The sequence below is a fragment of the Bos taurus genome, chromosome 19 (genome assembly GCF_002263795.3).
Source record: "Bos taurus isolate L1 Dominette 01449 registration number 42190680 breed Hereford chromosome 19, ARS-UCD2.0, whole genome shotgun sequence".
NCBI lineage: Eukaryota > Metazoa > Chordata > Mammalia > Artiodactyla > Bovidae > Bos > Bos taurus.
In genome coordinates, this window is record NC_037346.1 from 44189284 (window position 1) to 44212178 (window position 22895).

The 22895-nt window shown below is 40.9% G+C and overlaps 1 protein-coding gene across 5 annotated transcripts in view; it reads right to left on the reverse strand.

Moving 5' to 3' along the window:
* Nucleotides 1–329: 329 nt before the first annotated feature.
* The window catches only part of GPATCH8 (G-patch domain containing 8), a 95036-nt gene continuing 72470 nt past the window's right edge, over nt 330–22895 (reverse strand). For all 5 annotated transcript variants that reach the window (XM_024980921.2, XM_005220960.5, XM_003587454.6 and 2 more), the window contains 2 exons: nt 11173–11303; nt 330–6472 (listed from right to left, as the gene is read on the reverse strand). In XM_024980921.2, the coding sequence (XP_024836689.1) occupies nt 2566–6472; nt 11173–11303 (4038 nt within the window). In that variant the 3' untranslated portion in view covers nt 330–2565. The remainder of the gene's footprint in view (nt 6473–11172; nt 11304–22895) is intronic.

A 22895-nucleotide genomic window follows, 5' to 3' on the forward strand; every position in this document is an offset into this window, starting at 1 on the left:
GTTCAATCCCTGGTCAGGGAAAGATCCTGCATGCCACCCAATGCAGCCAAAAAGAAAAACAAATCTGGGAGAGTTGGTGGAAAGGAGATATACATTCCAAGACATCTACGTAAGACTGACAGAAACTTAACCATCACTTCCTCCCACAACACAACGTTTCACCTCTACTTGCACAGACTGAGCTTTGAGAAGCACAATCTAAACATCATAAACAGCTGGTTCATAAGAATCTATCCTTTGACCACTTCATACAAGATGTTATTTGTGACCCATAACTCCATCCCTTCCCCACTCAGTGGATGGAGCAACAATCACGACAGACTCTAAAGTTTCCACAAATCATTGGTTTATTAGAAAGTTCCTTTCCCTAATTTTACAGCGTATATATCTCTATCATATGTGATAAAGTTAAATACAATCTGTTATGCTTGTAAGTAAGGATAGATTATTTTGTTTCTCCTTTTAGTTTTAAAATCACTATTGTGGAAATTAAAGGAAACTGCCCCCAGGAAGGTAGAGAGGCAGCCAGAGTATGGCTCAATCTACAAGCTAATGGGAAGCAGCACAAAAATGTTAATACTGTATTATTTATTTACATGGGCTGAAAGCAAAGAAAAATGAGTCCCTTCACTTCAAACAGATGATTTCATTTTCCAGTGCTATTTATCAAAAAAGTGATGCTTCTGAATCAGATGAGGAGCACTGAACAGGTAGAAGGCTCAACAGAGTCTCTGTTTGCCCAGCACTTGCTTGACATGAACTCAAAGCCTTTCTGTCTTGGACATTGAAGAAGAAAGGCAGAACACGGAGCCCTGGCCCATGTACGTAGGGTTTTGTTTTTCCTGTCAGGTGACCAGCCAACCAATTCTAGCCACAGGAGTAGGTAAGGAAATTCCCAACAGGGAAGTTCTAACTACATCAAAGAAGACGAGATCTACAAGATGAACACCTTTGGGTCATTGTACTCATCAGGACTGAGAGCCAGGTGAAAGGTAAGAAGAGGAGGAAGAGGAATTCAGGTGGTACTGCCTCTGCTAAGTGTCATGAGAGAAAAGAAAAAAGGAATCTTTACTGCCTAAACTAAGCTGGGTAGAGGCATGGAAACTATGAAGCAAAAAAATCTGCAGAATCTAAAAATGTGCTCACCTCAATTAGAGGAGGAAGACCGTCCCAACTCTACCACGCTCCAGTCTACTTCTACTTCAGTTTCTAGCCAACCCAAAAGGCACATGAAAAATTTTTGTCAGAGGGGGCTAAGTACTAGGAAGGCAAATGGACTGCCTGGGACAGGCACCCTGGAAACCCAGGAATCCCCAAGGACAATCACTTTGAATCTCACTGCTTCCAGAGAATAAAGCTCTTGAATCTCTCTCCTCCTCCGTGGGGCCCACCAGTTTCTCTGTATGAAATGGCAAACCACATAAGGGAGACTGTCAAAACTATTCCTCAATACCCCTAGCTGACTGCAGCCCGTTAGTTCAAAACTCCCAGTACTGGCGGCACCACTTACTGCAAATTAGGTCTCAGCAAAAAAAAAAGTTAAGCAATGTTCCTCTTTTTAACATTTTTATGGTTCATAACTTCAAAAAATACATGAACTTGATAAAATATACATGCTTAGTCATTTTTGCATCTAGCAGAAAACAAATACTTTATTTTTTGTTTTGTTTTCATTTGATAACCTTTAAAGTTTCTTAATTCAACTAGGGCAAACATATTTACACAAAGCCACCAGAACAAGGATCACTTAAAGAGCTGGATGTAAAAAATATTATTGCAGTATACTACAAATATGGAACCTTTTTTATATGAGCTACAAAAAGCAGCATTTACGTTTATAGAGTTCAGTGCAATTTTTTACATTAAAAAAATCCTATAAATTAAGAAGGAAACATCAACATGACAGAAGTAAATACACCCTTCGGACACATGAGCTCCTCTCTGTTCCGCAGCTTCTATTCATGATACGATCTTCTTTTCTGGGATATGCAGATGTCTCTTCTGGGATGAGGGACACAAGGACAACAGTGCCAAACGTGTGGCTCTGTTTGTGTGGGAAGTGGATCAAATGACAGCCTGAGTGGCATGTGGTTCCAGGTCAGACTCCCTTTCCACCTCACTCGGGATAAATAAGGTCACCAAGGTCAAAGACACTGAGAAGGCAGGACCGGATGGACAACCCGCCAACCAGAGAGGAGGAAAATGTTTTAAAATTTATACACAGAAGTGCAGAGGATAAAAAGTAGAGGGAGGAGGGGAGTATCTAAACTCGACAGTTTGGGGATGTTGCCGAAGAGGGGTGGGTAGCACTTACTGGTGTTCCCTAGCCTAGAAACACAGGAGAGGGAGGGACAAACAGAAAAGGAAAAAGGGAAAAAAAATCCCTGATAGTAAACCCAAAGCAAACCTCAAATCTAAAACCACCCCTGCAAGCCAAAACTCACTTCTTTGGCTGTCAGACACTGCCCATTCCAGCTCCTACTTGCTGGTATTAATGGCTCGACACCCCAAAGGAAGATGCATGGGTCACCTTCCCTGGCCCTGTCTGGGCTCCTGTCCCCTAACTCATGTGCCATGGCTGGGGGGGTGCTGCAGGTCCTGACCTGAGAAGATGGGGTGAAGTAGTGGGTGAAGGTGGAGGGCAGTGGCAGCTGCTGCAGCAGGCCGGGGAGCCAGCAGGGTAGGGTAGAGGGCAGCGTGTGGAACAGGGTGGAAGGTGAAGGGCCCGGGATGGATGGCTGAGGCAGGAATGATGTGGATGGGGTGGCTAGCCAGAAAGGTGGCGGGATGACCAGGGATGATGGAGTGAGTGAGGTGGGACAAGGAGATGGGGGTCAGGTGGGGCTGGGGGATATGATGCACTTGGGCTAGTGGCTGGGGGTGAGGGTGGGGGTGAATGCCAATGGCAGCGGCAGCTGCTGCGGCATGATGCTGTAGGATGGCATGCTGCACAGTTGTGATGGAGGTGGCAGAGGCCGTGGCCGGCTGCTGAATGTGGATAGGCTGCAAGGCTGGAGTGGCTGGGGCCAGGGCGGCCGAAGCGGGGAAGGCCTTCACCTGCTTGGCCAGAAGCTGCTGCTGGATGTGCTGCTGTGCGGCCTGCTGGAGCTTGCTGTACTTCTCCATCTCCTCGGGAGTGAAGGTGATGGGCTGGCTCTCCAGTGGGGCGAGGGATGCATCCTCGGCTCCATCAACTGACTCAATACTGGGTTCCCCACTGGGCGGTGCGTAACCGGGGAAGGGCTCGAGGTCTGATGCTATAGGCAGCAAGCTGGACTCCACGGGGCCTGGCTGACTGCCACTATCCAGGGACTCAAGGGTGTCCCCGTCGCTGGGGTCAGGGAGGTAGTTATGGGAGATGGATGGGTCCCCAGGATAGCAGTCAGAGTGCACTGGGGTGCCTAGTGGAGCCACAGGGTGATCAGCAGTAGCTTCTTCAGACTTTGGCTCTTCTGGGGGTGGGTCTGATAAGGGGCCAGCTGTCTCCTCTGAGGGGAACTGATGTCCAAATGGAGCATCACTATTCCCTGGAGGCCCTTCTTCTGTCTCTGACTGTTCTTGCTCTTCTCCCCTTTCTAAGCCAGACTCTTCACATTTCTTGGCGTTGGGCTTTCGGGTAGCTGGGAGCTTCCCTATCAGAGGAAGGACAGGCTTGTTGCCAAGAGAAGGGGGGAGCTTGGGTCCAAAATAACCTTGTGGGGGGTCCTTGAGCTTGAGACCGGCTTTATTAGGGGTGGCCAGCACCTCCTCACTCATACTGGGTTTCCTCTCCACTTTCCTTGACTGAATCTTTTCCAGCAGCAGCTTGGCAGTGACAGAGTTCTTGTCTTCAGGGCTGCAGTCACCTTCTGACCCTCTTCCTGGGCCAACGCTGCTGTTCTGGGAGGGTGGGCCTATTCCCTTACCATCATCTCCTCTGCCGTCTTCTTTCTTCTTCTCCCCAGGACCTTCTCCCCGGCCTGATCGGAAGTAATGGGGAGACTGGGAGCGGTAGATTTTAGAGCGAATGAAGTCTCGACGACCAGAACGCCTCTCTTCAGGGCTCTCGTGCCCCCACGATCCCTTCCTGGAGCCTGATCTCTGTGAAGGGCTCCGGGTGCTGCGGCTGCGGTCCCGGCTATAGCTCCGACTCCGCTGCCAGCTGTGGGCTGTGGTGCTGCGGCTTCTCCTTTTGCTCCGGCTGCGACTACAGCTGCTGCTGCGGCTACGGCCCCTGGATCTTGAGCGCTCTCTGGTATGACTCCGAGATCGGCTTCGGGACTGGCTGCCACTGAGGCTATAGTCATCATCAGAAGATGAATATTTGTGCCGCTTGGACCGGTGCTTGGAGCTGGCGTAGTCTGAGTCATCAGAGTCATGGGAGCGCTTGGAGTGCCTTCGTGACCGGTCACTATAGTCACTATAGCTGTCATCAGAGTAACTGTGTTGTCTACTATAGCAGCTCTGGTCTGAAGAAGCATCTGAGCTACTGGAGTAAGAGCGCCGGGAGGAATGGCGAGAGGAATGGTGCCGGCCAGACCGTGAGCGGCTTCGGGAATGCTCACTGCCCGACTCTTCCTCTTCCTCCTCCTCCTCCTCCTCCTCCTCACTGTACTGGGATGGAGACTTCTGGTGCAGCCGGCGTGATGATGCATCATCACTGTCCTCATCTCCACTACTGGGTCGACTTCGATGGCTGGATCGGCTGCTCCGCTTGGTGCCAGCTCTTCGCTGGCAGGATGATGCGGGAGGTTCACCCCTGTGTTTCCTCCCACTATGATCTTGGGCGCTCCCACTGCCTCCGCCTTCATCCTTCTTGCCGCTGCTCCCTTCCTCAGCTGGAAGGGATCTCCGCTGCGAATCATCCTGGGCTCGCCGCCGTCTTCTTGGTGGTGCAGGGCTACCACTACCAGGGGGTTCTGGTTTGGGCCCCCGTTCAGAATCTGCTGGGGCTGATGATTTATTCTTTTTTCGTTTTCGCTTCTTGCGCTTCTTAGACTTCTCCCCAGATTCTGCCTTAGAGCTTTTCTCTTCTGGGTCAGCCCTGTGTTTCCGTTTATGTTTGCTGGATTTTTTGTGCTTCTTTTTCTTTTTGTGTCGGTGGGACTTCCCAGATCGTTCTTTCTTGCTAGGAAGGCTTCTCCCTGTGTCTTCTGTCTCTGATCCATGGCTACCCCCAGGCTCCTGCTTATTTAGGCCGCTACAGGCAGCCCCTGAAGCAGGTGCATCGATTCTGCCTCCTGAAGAATGTTGAACACTCTCTTCCTCCTCCTGGCTTTTATGTAGCTCACTAGGATCAAGGCCTTGGAGATGGTCCTTTGAGGAGCCTCCTATGTCCTTTGGCTTTTCTGTCCCTTTTGCTCTGGCATCTTTGTTCCTTGAAAGCTTGAAGTCAAAATACAAAGGGTTACAACTGTACGAAATGGAGGGTTCTGCCTTCGTGAAAATTAACAGTTCTGATGGCCACTGGAGGGCAGTGCTTTCATCTTTGCTTAAAACCGGAAAGAAAGGACCAGTTGGATGTTTGGGTCCCTCCCGGCTTTCTCTCCCTGCTGGAGTAGCCTGAGAAGTTTCTTTATGAGGGTCAGACTCACACATTTGGATCTCTGAATCCTTCTGACTCTGAATCTCTAAACTATGCTCACTTACATCCCCTCCTGAGGGCTTCTTTGTCTCAGCTTTGCTTCCAGGCTCTGAGGGCTCAGCCGCACTGGTTTCCATTTGCTGTTCGGAGACTTCACTGACTGTCTTTTCCGGTCCTTGGCTTGCTGTCACCTTGATGCAGCCTTTAGGCTTGGGAGAACTACTTTTTTTGCTGTCTAGGGCATTCTTTGGGTGTGTACTATTATCACCTTCCATTTGTTCACTGGCTCTCATAAAGAGCAGAAAAGGAAAATTAGGTTTTACTTTGCAGTGTGCTGGGGGGATGTAGTGGTAATACTCTGGCTCTGTAGCCCCAGCTCCTTCTTCTCGCTTCATTCTTTTTAACTTAGATAATGTTGAGGCAAGGGACCCTCCGTCCTGAGGGTCTTCATCCTCTTTTTTACCATCGAGATTACTGCTACCATCAGAATCTCCCACCTTCTGCAGTCCTTGGTCTGCACCCTTTTCATCAGCTTTTGTTCCATCATCAGAGGTCCCTTCCTCTGCGTGGTCCTTGAAAACTGATGCTATTGATTCGAGTTTGACAGGAGCCTTCTTGGCAAAGGAAAATGACACTCCCAATTTTTGTAGTGGGGTCCCCAGATTATTCTTAATGCCAAAGCTGATGCCTTGAGAGGCTGGCCCAGGAGCCTGTGCCAGCCCAGTGGTATTAGTGATTTGTACTGCAGTGAATGGGCCTCCTTTATCCGTGGAGAATTCAGATCCCAGGCCACAAGCGGCAGCGGTACTTGTGCCACTGTTTGTTGCTGATTCATCCTTCTCATCATCTCCAGCTTCTTCATCTACAGCCACTGTGGTTGGTCTGAACATGGGACCACTTCCAGGTGCACTATACAATGGTTTAGAAAAATGAAAAACAAACAAAAAAACAGGTTTAGGGGTACATTTCATACTATGTTATTTTTTTGGCCGTGCCACAAAGCATGCAGGATCTTAGTTCCCTGAGGAGGGATCAAACCCATGCTCCCTGCAGTGGAGGCACAGAGTCTTAACTGTTGGACCACCAGGGAAGTCCCTCATACTTCTAAAACACTTCTCTCTTATGTTTGACCATTCATCACAGGCAGATCTTAAAGACACTGAATGGTGGTCCTTCCTCAGCACTATGCTAACGGAAGGAACTTGCTCAGTAAGGTAAGGCAAAGTCTCATATTGCTAATCTACCGAGCTACATTCATAGGGATAGACAGTTACTGCTGTTTCTTCCTAAGCTGTCTAAATACTGAGGTTTAACCTCACAACTGAATACACTATCATTACCATCTGGCATAGCCCACCTGTCTTGTATCTGCTCTCAATTTTTACTGTACCATCCTACCCATCATTATGCTACCAAACATATGGCTGAAAATTTATTCCCAAAGGTTGCACAGTTCACCCTTGAATGATATGGGTTTGCAGGTTTGAAATACAAGGGCCCACTTATACAGATTTTTTTTTTTTTAGTATATACATGTCACACAATTTGCAGCTGACTGAATCTTTGGATGTGGAACTGCAAATACAGAAGACTGACTATAAAGTTATACACAATTTCTGACTGTGTAGGTGTATGAGTTTGTGTGGGGACTGGAGTCATCAGCACCCCTCACCTCCACATTGTTCAAGGATCAATTGTACTTTGTACAGCTAAAAACCAAACCAAAACAAAAACACAACCCTCGATTTCTTCTCTGCTTTCAGATTTCAATTTTTTAAAATGTGCCTATTCCCTGAGCTGAACACAGTCAGAGACCTCCACTGTGCTACTCTCTGATGGTCTGTGGTTAGGTTAGCATGTCTGTTACAGAAATGAAGAGTCTGTGTCTATCTCCTGGCACCATGTCCAAACATTTGCTTTGGTTTTATGACATCTTCTGGGCACTCCATACAACGATCATGATTCTACCAAGTACTTTCTCAGCTTTGAAAACAGAAACACCAAGGAGCCTCAGAGCCAGTGTTTTAAACTCCTGTCACATCTGAAATTTTTACAGTGTGGGTTATACAGGTATCTCTTAAGCCAAACTCAAGACCTGAAGACAATTATTTGGATGAAATTCTCTTAATCTAAACCCTAACTACTAGTTGTCCTAAACTCAGGGACCAAATATATTCAGATAATATGGTAACCCCTTTGCTATCTGAACTCTTGTTATTGGAAGATGGAACCCACCTGACTAGGGTAGCAAGAGATACTCTCACTGTGTCACAAAATCCACCCCATAGGAAAGAAACCTTCAAACTGAAATAAAAAAGAATTTATTGTGACCTTTTGCTTACTCTTTGCCATGCAACTCCAATATACTATGGGGTCATGCATTACTCCTAGGATGATGAAATATACCTGATGATGGATCAAAACCTTCTTCTATCTTCCCAAGAGTTTACTTGGTCATCTTTTAACTGTTTATTTCTTAAACAGTACTAATGCTGCACAGTTTGATTGAATAAATACATAAAAAAGAACTAAAAGTCACCAATGAAGAAAAACATGTACTAAAATATGTCTGGAACTAAAAAGTGGTCTGGTATATATTTTTAAAGAAAGTATCCTTACAACAAGTCCAAGAGGAATGTATTTATTACATAAAGAACTGCTAAGAAGGAATCAGAATCAGTTTACAGGCATTGTAACTCAGTATTAGAGGTCATGGGTTAATTCTGTTTCAAAACTTACACTATATGTGTTCTCTTCCTTCCTCCTTTTTCCAAAACACAAGAGAAGTTAATAAGTAAACAAGTACCCAAAAATCTAGAAAGGTCACGATCTTGAAAACTCTGGCCTCAACGTCACTGTAAACTTTTAAAAGTCACATAGTTTTTCTTTCCACTGTAACCAGCTCCTCTTGTTCCTGGCCAGCCTTTAAAAACAAACAGAGGGACCTAAATCCTTCAGATTGAGGCACATACCTCATGAATTCTCAGATGCTCAAAGACTAGGTCCATCAAAGACTAGCTGCTTGGGAATGCAGCCCTAGGTGGGGCTAAGGGGGGCTAATTCCACCTAAGGCTAAATACCAGCCCCATACTTATCATCAAGAACCATGAAGGAACATTAAAAACAATACTCAAGAAGGCAGGAATCTGTAGAGAAATAAATAGAATCTCCTAGGCTTTATTGCTTATTACTAACTAACAGAAGCAGAAGATATTAAGAAGAGGTGGCAAGAATACACAGAAGAACTGTACAAAAAAGATCTTCATGACCAAGATAATCACAATGGTATGATCACTCACCTAGAGCCAGACATCCTGGAATGTGAAGTCAAGTGGGCCTTAGAAAACATCACTACGAACAAAGCTAGCGGAGATGATGGAATTCCAGTTAAGCTATTTCAAATCCTGAAAGATGATGCTGTGAACGTGCTGCACTCAATATGCCAGCAAATTTGGAAAACTCAGCAGTGGCCACAGGACTGGAAAAGGTCCGTTTTCATTCCAATCCCAAAGAAAGGCAATGCCAAAGAATGCTCAAACTACCGCACAATTGCACTCATCTCACACACTAGTAAAGTAATGCTCAAAATTCTCCAAGCCAGGCTTCAGCAATATGTGAACCGTGAACTTCCAGATGTTCAAGCTGGTTTTAGAAAAGGCAGAGGAACCAGAGATCAAATTGCCAACATCTGCTGGATCATCGAAAAAGCAAGAGAGTTCCAGAAAAACATCTATTTCTGCTTTATTGACTATGCCAAAGCCTTTGACTGGGTGGATCACAATAAACTGCGGAAAATTCTGAATGAGATGGGAATACCAGACCACTTGACCTGCCACCTGAGAAACCTATATGCAGGTCAGGAAGCAACAGTTAGAACTGGACATGGAACAACAGACTGTTTCCAAATAGGAAAAGGAGGACGTCAAGGCTGTATATTGTCACCCTGCTTATTTAACTTATATGCAGAGTACATCATGAGAAACGCTGGGCTGGAAGAAGCACAAGCTGGAATTAAGATTGCCGGGAGGAATACCAATAACCTCAGATATGCAGATGACACCACCCTTAAGGCAGAAACTGAAGAGGAACTAAAAAGCCTCTTGATGAAAGTGAAAGTGGAGAGTGAAAAGGTTGGCTTAAAGCTCAACATTCAGAAAGCGAAGATGATGGCATCTGGTCCCATTACTTCATGGCAAATAGATGGGGAAACAGTGGAAACAGTGCCAGACTTTATTTTTTGGGGCTCCAAAATCACTGCAGATGGAGACTGCAGCCATGAAATTAAAAGACTCTTACTCCTTGGAAGGAAAGTTATGACCAACCTAGATAGCATATTCAAAAGCAGAGACATTACTTTGCCAACAAAGGTCCGTCTAGTCAAGGTTATAGTTTTTCCTGTGGTCATGTATGGATGTGAGAGTTGGACTGTGAAGAAAGCTGAGCGCTGAAGAATTGATGCTTTTGAACTGTGGTGTTGGAGAAGACTCTTGACAGTCCCTTGGACTGCAAGCAGATCCAACCAGTCCATTCTGAAGGAGATCAGCCCTGGGTGTTCTTTGGAAGGAATGATGCTAAAGCTGAAACTCCAGTACTTTGGCCACCTCATGCGAAGAGTTGACTCATTGGAAAAGACTCTGATGCTGGGAGGGATTGCGGGCAGGAGGAAAAGGGGACGACAGAGGATGAGATGGCTGGATGGCATCACCAACTCGATGGACCTAAGTTTGAGTGAACTCCGGGAGTTGGTGATGGACAGGGAGGCCTGGTGTGCTGCGCGATTCACGGGGTTGCAAGGAGTCGGACACGACTCAGCGACTGAACTGAACTGAACTGACTGAACTCTACACAGTTAAAACACTGAAATCTGCTCCAGTAGAATACTGTAAGGTATGTGCTTTTCTACATAAGAATAATATGGGAGGGGAATTCCCTGGTGTGGTTAGGACTTGGCGATTTCACTGCCATGGCTCGGGGTTCAATCCCTGGTTGGGCACTGAGATCCCTCAAGCAGAGAGGCAAGGAAAGATGGAGAATGGGAATAATATTTGCATAATTTACTGATTTACTGAGGATCTTCTATGTGCTAGAATTCTTTTGTAAGCACTTTGATATAACAACTTAATGACTTCTCACAAGAACTGTAAGAATTAAGTTATTATCATTTCCATCTTACAGATAAGGAAACTGAGGCATAGAGCTTAGATAATTAAGGTCACACAGATCATAGGTTTATGGCCTCAGGAGCATATATTCTTCTTCTTTTTTTTAATTTGGCTGTGTTGGGTCTTAGTTGCAGCATGTAGGCTCAACTGCTCTGATCCATGTGGGATTTTAGTTCCCTCTATCAGGGATCGAACCCACATCCCCTACACTGCAAGGCAGATGGTCCCTTAACCACTGGCCCATCAGGGAAGTTCCAGGAGTGCATATTCTTAATCAGTATATTATACTCCAAGTATAGATATTCTTTTAGCTTGAAAGAAGATCTATTTAAAATTTAAGGATTATATGTCAATTATACCTTAATTTTTTAAGAAAAGGATTATTAAATTCTTAAATCTTAAAAATTATTAATTATTTGTAAGCCCTCAGAGAGACAGTGTCCTCACCATTCAGCTTGTTTTCTTTGCTCTGCCAACTCGTGGAGCCGCCGTAGGGCTTTCTCCTGTTTCTTCTCATCCTTGCGGGATCTTGAGGAGACATTTCGAGCAAACTCTCTCTGCTTGAGATCTTTCAATCTCTGAGGTAACAAAAGAAAGGAACAGGGAGTGGGTGATTTAGAATAACTTGGGGATCCTGAAAGCAAGGCCTTCAGAATTTTTATCCATAATCAATGGTTTTAGCATAGTGTAGAATATACATTGTTGTACTCTTATGGTAATTGAAAACACAATGGCTGATTACTCTGGGTAAAGCACCTGGAGTATCTGCATTCCTAATTAGGACAGCATACCATTTGCTTTATTGGCCAAAATTAAATAATTTCAGAAGCAACAAACAAATTTTAGAACACTAGGAGAAAAGAAAAGGGACTATTTAATCACCTGCTCTTTCAGGATGCAAAACTAGACAAATAGAATATGAGTTAAACTGTAATAACACAAGCCAAAGAGAACAGAAAAGGGTTAAGCCAGTACAGAAAATTACCCAGGTGTAAGATCTTAAAAAGCAATGTACAGCTTACATGGGAAGGTTATCTGAATCAGACTAACAAATAGAAAGCCTACTTTGCTTTCCCCATTAAAAGGTGCTATTCTTTTCATCATGAACAGTTTTCCTGTGAATTAATCAAACCGTCTTCCAATGCTTGCATGTTCAGAGCTCACCAGTCTGACCACTTTCATCTGGTCAGTCTGCTGAAATTACAAAGTAATAGGTGTGGCTTTTCATTCCTTCATGGCCCCAAGAGGAACAACCAGGGAATGAGATGGGAGAATAGATAAGCCAAAGAATTTATTACTTAAAATCCTGATGAAAGAATGGGTCTTTTATTCTCAGAAGATACTATACATAATTATCCTTAAAACAAAAACAACAACCAAAAAATAACAACAGTGTTATGACACACTGATGACAAGAATCCAGACATATCTATCTGCAATGAAGACAGAACTAAAATCAGTTTCAACATACTAGAGAATATAAAAGCAAACAAACCAAAACAAAACACATACATTAACCTATGCTTTTTACAACAGCACTGAGAAAAGGAATTTGACCCAATATAAAGTGGACATTGCTTTGTGGAAAGGCATGATGCTGAACAGACAGAGGAATTTTCTTATCTAATATTTATGAAATGTGTTTTGAGTATTTTTGAATTGGGAGAGGGAAAGGGTGGAAAGACACACACAGAAAAAGATATACAGCTAAAGACACTAGTAGAAAAACTCACTCTTGTGATCTGGGCTTCCAAATTAGAAGGATTTGCTTTCAATACATCAGCTGAAAATGTCACATCACAAAGAAAAAAAAAAGTAAAAAATAAAACAAGAGTGGAAGAGAAAAAAAATAAAGCAAGCATTACTACACAAGCTCTCTTAGTGACTGCAAACTATTATACTGAACAATCAGGGACAAAGCCATCAACTCTAAAACGTTTGAGGAGAGGGAAGCACCTGCACAAAACATGTATGTGTACATACACAGACTGACACAGTAATAATCCCTTCTAGATAAATGGAACTGTCTCCATTCCTTTAGGAAAAATGGTTACAGAACTTCAGGAGAGACCACTGCGGTCTATGAGTAGTTAGTCTTATTTACCTTTATTTGGGGGATGTTCAAGTAACCGACGGCTGGCAAAATTGTTTTACTGAGGCTGGCTACTCAGAATTAAGCTTTTTATAAAAAACACTTCAAGATGAAGGAGCAACTATTTTAAATAAACATGAATTCCAAATTCCTCCTTCCAAGGAGAATGGGGCATGGAGAGTCTATCAGGTCTACTGAATGATTATTTTAGGCCACAAACCTAGTTTTTTTCCTGACCCAAACACTTAACAGGCTCTCTGGCCAAGATAAATAAAATGTCATATTTCTTCTCATTTCTACTGTTTTTTCTCCAGCCACCTCATAGGCCTGGAAAAATCTCCCCACACCCAGTCATTCCTTTCCGTCTTACACTTTTAGGAGTTATTTCCCAAACTAAAGGACCCTGTCTAAAAGAATGAGCATTTTATCAAAGTCTTGAGTCTCCAGGCCAAGTCAATGATTTCCAGTCATTCAGCAGCCACTTGGTACAAACTTGAAGTTGAAGGGACAGACTATTTCCACATCATCCTGAAGACCTCCCATCTCAAATTCCCACCCACCACAATAATTAGAAGTAGGGAAGGAAGAAAATAGGATGATATCAATAAAACAAGTGCAAATTCCAATCCTATACAAGATATAGGCAACACTCCTATATCACCTCTATAAACTCTATGGTCAAGTCTGGGGTTTTAAAAAGAGAATTTGGAACCCTAGAATTTAACTCAAATCTTAAAGACAAGACTTGGCAACTTTCCCAAACCCAAAATGTCTATTTGAGGTCTCTCTTAGATAAGGGTGTTCCAATGGTAAAAATGGATTCCTAAACCCAAGTCTCTTCTTTCTATTCAAGGTCAAACTGAATTCCCCTCACAAAGTTTCTATTGATCTCTACATAAGATGGGATTCTTTTTCTTTCTGAGCTGTCTTACTAGCACTTTGTTACAGTGCTCACCTAGCAACCATCATTTTGTCTGACTACTTATTCCTGTCTTTCAGAAGGGCAGTATGTATAAAATTTCAGTTTCACCTCTCTGAACTCAAAATCCCTCATTAGAAAAACAGGGTTATATAGCAATAGATTAACAAGATTAAGTGTCAAAATAAATACATGTAAAGCATTTTTTATATCTAAATGGTTCAATTCTGCCCCTTCCCCTGTATTTGGGGCAGGAACTTTGGCTTATCTTTATAATCAACCCTGCATTGTTAAGGAGCAGCACTAAACCCACAGACTGCATCTGGTAAGTGGCTGGTGAATAATATGGCTTAAAACACTGGATCCTTGATTTTCAACAATTTCTTTTTGTTATCATCCGTAGGAAAGTTTGGTAAGAAATATTTTCCTATATTTATTAGTGACATATGCTAAGTCACTTCAGCCGTGTCCGACTCTGTGCGACCCCACAGACGGCAGCCCACCAGGCTCCCCCGTCCCTGGGATTCTCCAGGCAAGAACACTGGAGTGGGTTGCCATTTCCTTCTCCAATGCATGAAAGTGCAAAGTGAAAGTGAAGTCGCTCAGTCGTGTCCGACCCTCAGTGACCCCATGGACTGCAGCCCACCAGGCTCCTCCATCCATGGGATTTTCCAGGCAAGAGTACTGGAGTGGGGTGCCATTGCCTTCTCCGGCTAGAGACATAGTCAAGTTAAATAACATAGTTTTCCTAGGTATTACTATTATATAGTAAGGAAGTCTTACTCTTTTTTTGTCCGGACACACTGCTTGGCATGTAGGTTAAGTTCCCCAGTCAGGGTTGAATCCAGGCACTGGCAGTGAAAGTGCTGAGTCCTAACCACCGCATTGCCAGGGAATTCTCATAAATCTCGTTCTTTAGAGAACCAAAAGGTCAGAATTTTAAGCCCCTTAACTTCTGAACAGAATTGGACCAATGGCAAAAAAAGTACTGACCAGAAACTTCTCAATTTCCAATCTAAAAAGTAATTTTTTTTTATAAAGGTATAAGACCCTAATTCAGAGTCAGTTTTCCGAAGTTGCCTATTTTATTTCAAAAGGCTACCAAGCTTAGCTCATTTGTCACTGAATACCCACATGAAATTCTCCCTGTGACCTGTACTTTTACTTTCCACTTGAATTCTGAGGGGAACTAAACTTTAGATAACCTTTTCTAAACAAGAATAAAAGAGCAACATATCTGTCTGTCAAAGAAGACAGAGTTCCAGTAAGGAAACCAAAAAGTACAGATGTGTCATCAATCCAAAACTATTTTCAAAGGCTGAGCAAATTCCATACTGTACACACAAAGTCAAGTTAAAACCTTCAAACCAGCACACTGTCTAATGTGAATGGATCTAATTAATCATTTAGGTGACTCCAAAGCTACTATGTCCTATATATTATCTCTGAAAATTATAATTTCTGAAGAAAGTTGCTAATAAATTTACGTATTTATTCAACTATTAATGTTTATTAATATAAATTTAAGCCATATAACACAATTTTAGCTGGAAAATATCTGATTCAAAGGAAAGGAGACCAAACCCCATTCATAATGAAAGGGTTTGAAGATCCTGTTTTTCTAAAAAATCAACAACAAATGTCCAAAAAAGTATACACACTTGTGGCAGGAAACATAATTTCTCATTGATTTCAATCACATGGTAGCTGGCATTTCCATTAAATTTCCCAAAAGACCAGTAGAGGGACGAACTTAACAAATAACCCAGCACTTAAAATATCCATCCACAGTTGGGCTAAAGACCACTTCAAATGTAAATGACATTTCCAGTTCTTAAAACCGGCTAAACCGCAGTGTACTGGCAGAAAAATATCTGCTCCAGACACAAAATCCTGCTCTACCTTTCAACTCTGAACAATTAAACCAAGGAACTGAGAATCTGGTATATCTTACCAGGTTTTTGGTGCAGATGATAAGCTTGCCCACGTTATTAATAATGTGGAGTGTCAACAGTAAGGAGTGGTGATGTATGCGAGCCAGGAATGAATGAGCCACAGACTTCTGCACACTGTTTTCCCTACCAACAAAAGATAGTAACGACCTCAATCTAATAAAATACTTTTAATATCTTTTGATGCTACACTTCTCTCTTGAACCACAACAAAATTTGATGCTAGAAGCTTATATTTGATTGAGTATACTTCACTAGGAATAAATCTATTATCTTTCTCAAGTATTTAAAATCTATTATTGCACTTTAAATAATAAAACCGTTATTTCCATGTGAAGAGAATTTCAGGTATTAGAAAATAGGCAGAGAGTATTTTCTATTGCCACTAAACATCCTATGTTCCAATACACATGCAATTCTAAAGAGAAACTGAATTCTATCTCTTTGGGGTCAGAAGATTATCTGTGATTTCTTTCTCTCACCAGACAGCAATCCCTCTCTCCAAGGAGACAGACTGCTCTTAGTCTTCCTTCATAACTAACCCTCCAACACACACACCTTATCTATGGTACAGGAGACTTCATGAACGGAGATGGAAAATAGTGAGCAAAGAAGCAGTGGTTGTTTATAACTCAATCTGTTTTTCTGCCCAAACATAATCCAGCCTTTTTTGAGCTTCAACTACTCCCTTTCCATTATGTCAACGATCCCACATACCCCTAAATCCATGGCTTTTCTCCCTACTGTTCCCAGCCTCTCTCCAATGACAGAACATTAATGAGGAATGTCTCTCCTCTCCCAAACCGGAGCAGTCATGCTGCAGTTACTTGGCCAATTCAAGATTCAGTGTGTGTGATGCCTCTGGATGAGCCAGTCCAGGAAATCACTGTGCAGTGAGGGAGGGAAAAGACTAGCAGAGAACACAGAGAGCCTCAGCAGTAAACCACTCAGGGAAAAAAGATTCGAGTTGAAAGATTAAGGAAATCCAAGTTACTGGGCATTAGGTGTAAATTCTTTTAGCACGTGCATATCAGTAAGTGATGAAAATGAGTTTTATTCAGTAACATAGAAACCCAAATGTTTTGTAACAGAAAACTAAAACTAATGCTGATTACAGATACTGAAAAAAGTCAGAGGGGAAATAGACAAGTATACATTTTTTGGGGCTAAGTAACTGTAATTCTAATTAGTGATTTATGGCAATACTTTATTTGTGCACAATTACTCTGAAACACAATAACTTAATATCATTTGGTGAATGTCAAATTAATCTGTCATAAAATCACTGCATTATATTTATGTTCTGAAATTCAGCAAAAACCTTAAAAGTATGGTATGAATAGCATCATGCATATACTGCTTTAAGGTATTTTCCACACATCCATACCTAAACATACACACACATATCTATGTACATGAAGTCACCATCATCACTACTAAAAGTTAACTTTGATAATGAAGTTTTTAAAAATAATTCTATTAATATGTATTTCATATATCATAAAATTAATCCATTTAAAGTGTAAAATTTAGTGGGTTTATTAGTATATTTTCAGAGTTGTACCACCAGCAGCACTAATTTTAGAATATTTCCATTATCCCCAAAGGAAAACCCAACCATTAGCATTCATTCCTCACTGTCCCTTGCTACCCAATGTGTGGAAACCTGAACTGTATTCTCCATAGATTTGCTTATTCTAAGCTTTTCATATAAACAAAATCATACAATATAAGGTTTTTTTGTGACTGGCTTCTTCCACTTAGCATAATATTTTCAAGATTCATGCATGCTGTATTTATCAGTAAGTCATTCTATTTTATTGCTGAATAACATTTCATTGTATGACTGCCACATCTTGTATATCCATCACTTAATGGATATTTCAGTTGTTTCCTCTTTTGGGTCACGATGAATAGTGTTGCTGTAAACAAACCTGTACAAGTTTTCATGTGGACCTATTTTTATTTCTCTTGAGTATATATCGGTCATATGGTAGTTTTATATTTAACATTCTGAGGAACTATAAAGTGTTTTCCACAGGGGCTGCACCATTTTATTACCCCTCTAGCAGTGTAGAAAAGTTCTAATTTCTCCATATCTTCTCTAGCGCTTACTGAATTTCTTTCATTTTGGCAACCTAAGTAGGTGTGAAATGGTATACCATTGTGGTTTTGCAGATAACAAGTTTTAAGAATATCTATGTAATCCTTGAGATCATATCTGAAAACAAAGATTTGCCCTCTATGTAAAATTTGAAGGAGCATAATTCAGAAGAGCTGCTTAGGCCCAAAGCAAATGAAACAGCAACATCCTAGTTCAGAGTTCTCTTTTCAGTAATATTGTTCATAAACTTATCATTCCTGAAGTTGCTTTAACTTTTGAGATTACAACAGAACATATAGCCTCATATGCCAGAATCTCCCATGGTGCACCACTGTGAAGAATGTATGTGTACACGAGCAGAAAACCAGTTGAAAGCTACAGAATGTAAATAAGGCAGAATCACTTTTATTCACTTTGGAACTGAGTGCCAAAAGGAAGAACAGAGTTAGAAATACATACTAACAGTATTAAAGTATAGGGTTTACCAGCAACCTTAGCTCCGAAAAGGTCTGCTTAGGGTTACCCCTGATCACAAAAGCAGACGGTTTCCCTGAACAGACACAGAGTTTTCCAAGATTAACTATGCTGTGATAGCAGGGTGTAAGGAGTCTATTTTCAACAAAAGCAGAGGTGGTGGGTAAGATTTAACAGGTGAAAAGGCTCAAATCATGCTCAATTTTTAGGAGACTGGCCAAATGAAGTCATTCTTTTATTAACTAAAACAGTCCCAAAGAAAATGGCATCCACAGCAATACAAAACACAACCGAACCTAAAATTTTCACCTCTCTGCTGTAGGTTATTAAATTACAACTACAATATGCTTAAGTTCTGAGATACATTCCTCTCTCATCACATTTGCTTTTGCTTCTCAGAGAAAAATCTCTTCAGAAGTGAACTGTGCTCTTTAAGTCAGTATTTATAAAGCTTTGGCATTCATAAATACTTTATGATTTTCTTAACCTTTTTCACATTTTTACAATAATCAATTTATTATTTTTCTAATTTATAATTTTCTATCAACACTTCAAATATACAGCAGCTATGAAATATCTTCATGGTAGCTAATCTTAGTGGTTTCACTTAGAATGATCTTTTTCATTTTACTTTAGTCCGAGAATTATCTTTTCTCACCTTGCCTTTTTAGTTTTGTTTTTATTGATACTTTTCTGTGTCCCATCCACTGTGACCCCTGCACTGAACATCGTAAGTTGCACTGAAAAAGGAATATAGTTACATTTCAAATCTGCAGTGGTCTTGCCAGAGGTTCAACTGGCTTTGGTATGCTTACTGTCCTGATGTAGGAAGTGCCAAGCATAGAGGATTGAATGTATCTTGGCAAAAACTGGACAAGTAGTGAAATTTCAAGTGGAGAGTACACTAAACTTGAATGAAGCCCATGTGAAGTCCAAAAATGATCATTCCTTCCATCACCAAACAATTTCTCAAAATACTTCAATTCAGAACCTATTTTATTTTTGAGAGGCGAGGAAAACTCTGAACATTTCTGTTTTTTGGTACACATTACCAGGTGCTATAGTTAACTAAGAGCAAGCAATGCTGTCAGAAAGTCAACAGTTTAGACAAAGTTAATTTAAATCATGTAGTAGTTAGAGATTCTACTCTGTATAGTTCAGAATAGAGAAGTCACTAATACCTGTTACAGGCTTAAATGGTTTAGTAATTTAATTTAGTTCAGTCATTTACAAAACCCAGGAAACCATTATTTTTACAGCTAAAACAGACCTTGGTATTTCTTTTTTTTAAAAAAAGTAGAACAGTACAGGGGTTTTCATACTGAAGCTATTTTAGCAGGAAGAAGAGGCAGGCTGAAAGCATTCTTTACTCTGATGGAGATATTGATTCTATGAACAAGTTCAAGCAATTTCTCAAGGTTGCTTTACAGTACCAGATTTTGATAACTGGATCGTACTACCACATGGTTTTGAAACTGCAAGGAAGTTATACAAACACTAACTAAGCAGGAACAAGCAGGCGTCTTTTCAATGTGCTACTTTCCTAGCATCAACTACAACCTGTGGAAGCTTGTTGGAGGTGAGGGAAAGGTATAGTCCTGAGTCACAAACTTAAAAATGTTTATAGCGGGATTTGGCAGGTAACACAGGTTGGTGTAAGAGAGAAGATGAAGTGGAAATCATATATATATAATTGGAGAAGGAGCACATGCATTTCTAAAGAGAAGGTAAGCTTTCAGCTTTAGCCAACTGTTATGTTGATTATGTAGGCCCAATGTTCTCAGAAGCTTCAATTTTTCAAGATAAATCAAAACCTGAATTATGTAACATCTCATTTAAAAATGTTGGGAATCAACTGAAATTAAAGGAGAAAAAACTACCACCACAAATACCAGACAAACACAGTTGATCCTTGAATAACATGGGTTTGAATTGTGTAGATCCACTGATATGTGGATTTTTTTCAATAGTAAATACTACAGTACTATATGACAGGATTTTCTTCAATAGTAAATACTACAGTACAATAATAAACATTACAGTACTACAGATCTGGGGTTGGTTGAATCCACAGATATGGAACCATCGAGAGGGAGAGAAATCTCAGATACGAAGGGCCAACAACAAATCATACTCAGATTTTCGACTGAATGGAGGGTTGGCACCCCTAACCCCATGTTGTTCAAGGGTCAACTGTGCATGCATCTGGGGGAATTTGTGATCTCTAGTTTATGTACTGGAAGCTAGTGAGGAGGGCCCCTTAGTGGCACAAATAAAAGAGTAAGACTGGAAGAATCCTGAATGAGTAACAAGACACTAAGAAAGCAAAACTAAAACACATCAGTGTTAAAATAATGCACCGACCACTGTGCTGCTACAAATTTACCTATGGGAAAGAGATTATTCTTTGGAGTTTGGAATTTAAATCTTGCAAGGCTAAAGAAAATGGTTTCTACTGTATATCCATTAGCAGATATGTGTTTTTTAAAGCTATGTAAAATAAAAAGGCACAGAGGTAGAGATGGAAAAATGTTTTGCTTCACAGTCAACTTTAACTTTTGTAACTAAGCCAACAAAGGTAGAAGATGAATACTAACGTTTATTGAACACTCAGGCATATGAAACTTATATAAAAATGCATCACAGATTGGATTACCTCTTAAGAAAAGGAAGGCTTACCCTTGGAGATCTCAAAATGTACAAAATTATCACTATTAAAGAGTGTTAAACTGCTAAAAACAGCCAAAATGTCTAATTAGGATTTTCATCTCTGAAAATCAAGCTGGGTCTTAATACTTGCATATTAATGACTCTCTTCACAAGATATCTCAGAAAACTGAGAAAAACTAGTGAATAGTGAGATGTACATAGCACCAAGGAGGTGGGGAGGATTACAAAAATCACCACAAATGAAGGTGACCAAATAGATCCTTTTTGAGACATTGTGTGTGTGTGCTCGCAAAATTGCTTCAGTCGTCTCTAACTCTTCACGACCCTATGGACTACAGCCCACAAGGCTCCTCTGCTCATGGGATTCTCCAGGCAAGAATACTGGAGTGGACAGCCATTCTTCTCCAGAGGATCTTCCCAACCCAAGGATCAAACCCGTGTCTCTTATGTCTCCTGCATTGGCAGGCAGGTTCTTAACCACTAGCGATTATTTGTGCTTAATAAAGATAAGGGCGTGTTCAGGATCCTACCTATACTAGGAAGTTTACCACTAACATATAGATTATTTCTCTGGAAAGTTTTAATGGTGTAACTTTGACAGAAGATGCAAACTAGGGATTACTAATATAGGGTTGAAAGTACTTACCTATTATCTCAGATTCATAATAATCCTGTGTGCCTGCCTGGAAGACAAGACAGGGTGTCTATGATTTTAGAGCATAAATTTGGAAAATGGTAGGTCCATTTGTATGGTAAGTTCATGTCCATCAAAGAGGAATGAAAAATAGGACCTATCTCCTCCTCTTAGGAGTTATTTAGCTGCTTTGTGGCTGTTTTGTACCAAGGTCAATTAAAGTCTCCTTAGAAATCCTAAAGGCAGGAAAAAGAACTATAATAACAAACTTAGACTGCATCTGTTCTTTGTTTTATACCTAAGATGGGTTTTTGATTAAGATGAAGAAATCAACTTACATACATTCATTAATCATACCAGCTAGATTTTTTTTGCCAGACCAGGAATCACAGATATATTCTATATTAATGGATAAGGTAATTCAATATAAGAAATCCTTAATTTTTTACTTTCATTTTGATGAATCTCTAAAACAGAGTAATGCATGAATATATCTGAGATCACTGAGATGAAAACAGTATAAATGTTTACAACATAACTAGGGGCTTATAATGACAGAAACTGGTCTGTATCAAACAAAGGCCACACAGTATCATGGGTACTTGAAAGTTTTTCAGTAGTTCTAAGAGAACAGAGTTTCTCAACCTCAGCACTACTGATCAATATTCTGGGCCAGATTCTTTGTTGCAAGGAGCTTTTCTGTGAACTGTAGGATGTTTAGCAGCATCCTTAGTCTCTACTCACTAGGTGCCATTAACACCATCTCTCTTGTTGTGATAATCAAAGATGTCTCCAGACATTGCCAAGTGTCCCTTGGGAGACAAAATCTCCCCAGGTGAAGAATCACAAAAGAAGAGAAAAGTGGTGAGAGAACTGAGTCCACACAAGGTGCACAAGAGAATAAATATGTGAAACTCAAATGAACCAGAGCTATAATAATTTTACTATTCTCAAACTGAGAGCACATCACTAAAAATCATCATCACTTTAATTGTTGTCAATGTGAATTTTATTAGTTTTGTAGTTATCTCAGATTTAATTTGCCAAACTGTTTTGCTCTGACAATTTTTTCCCGTTATAAAGCAAGTCAACACATGATTCAAGTTTGAATCATACTTCCTCATTCATTTTTTTCTAAGAAAGGGAAGTCAAGAAACTTATCAACTACAAATGTAATCTTTCTTAATGTTCTTTTGGTGTCTAAGTTTCTTCTGGAGTCTTAATTTTTTTTTAAAAATGTATTTTATATTGGCGTACAGTTTATTTGTAATGCATTAGTTTTAAGTAAACAGCAAAATGATTTAGTTATACATATACATGTAACT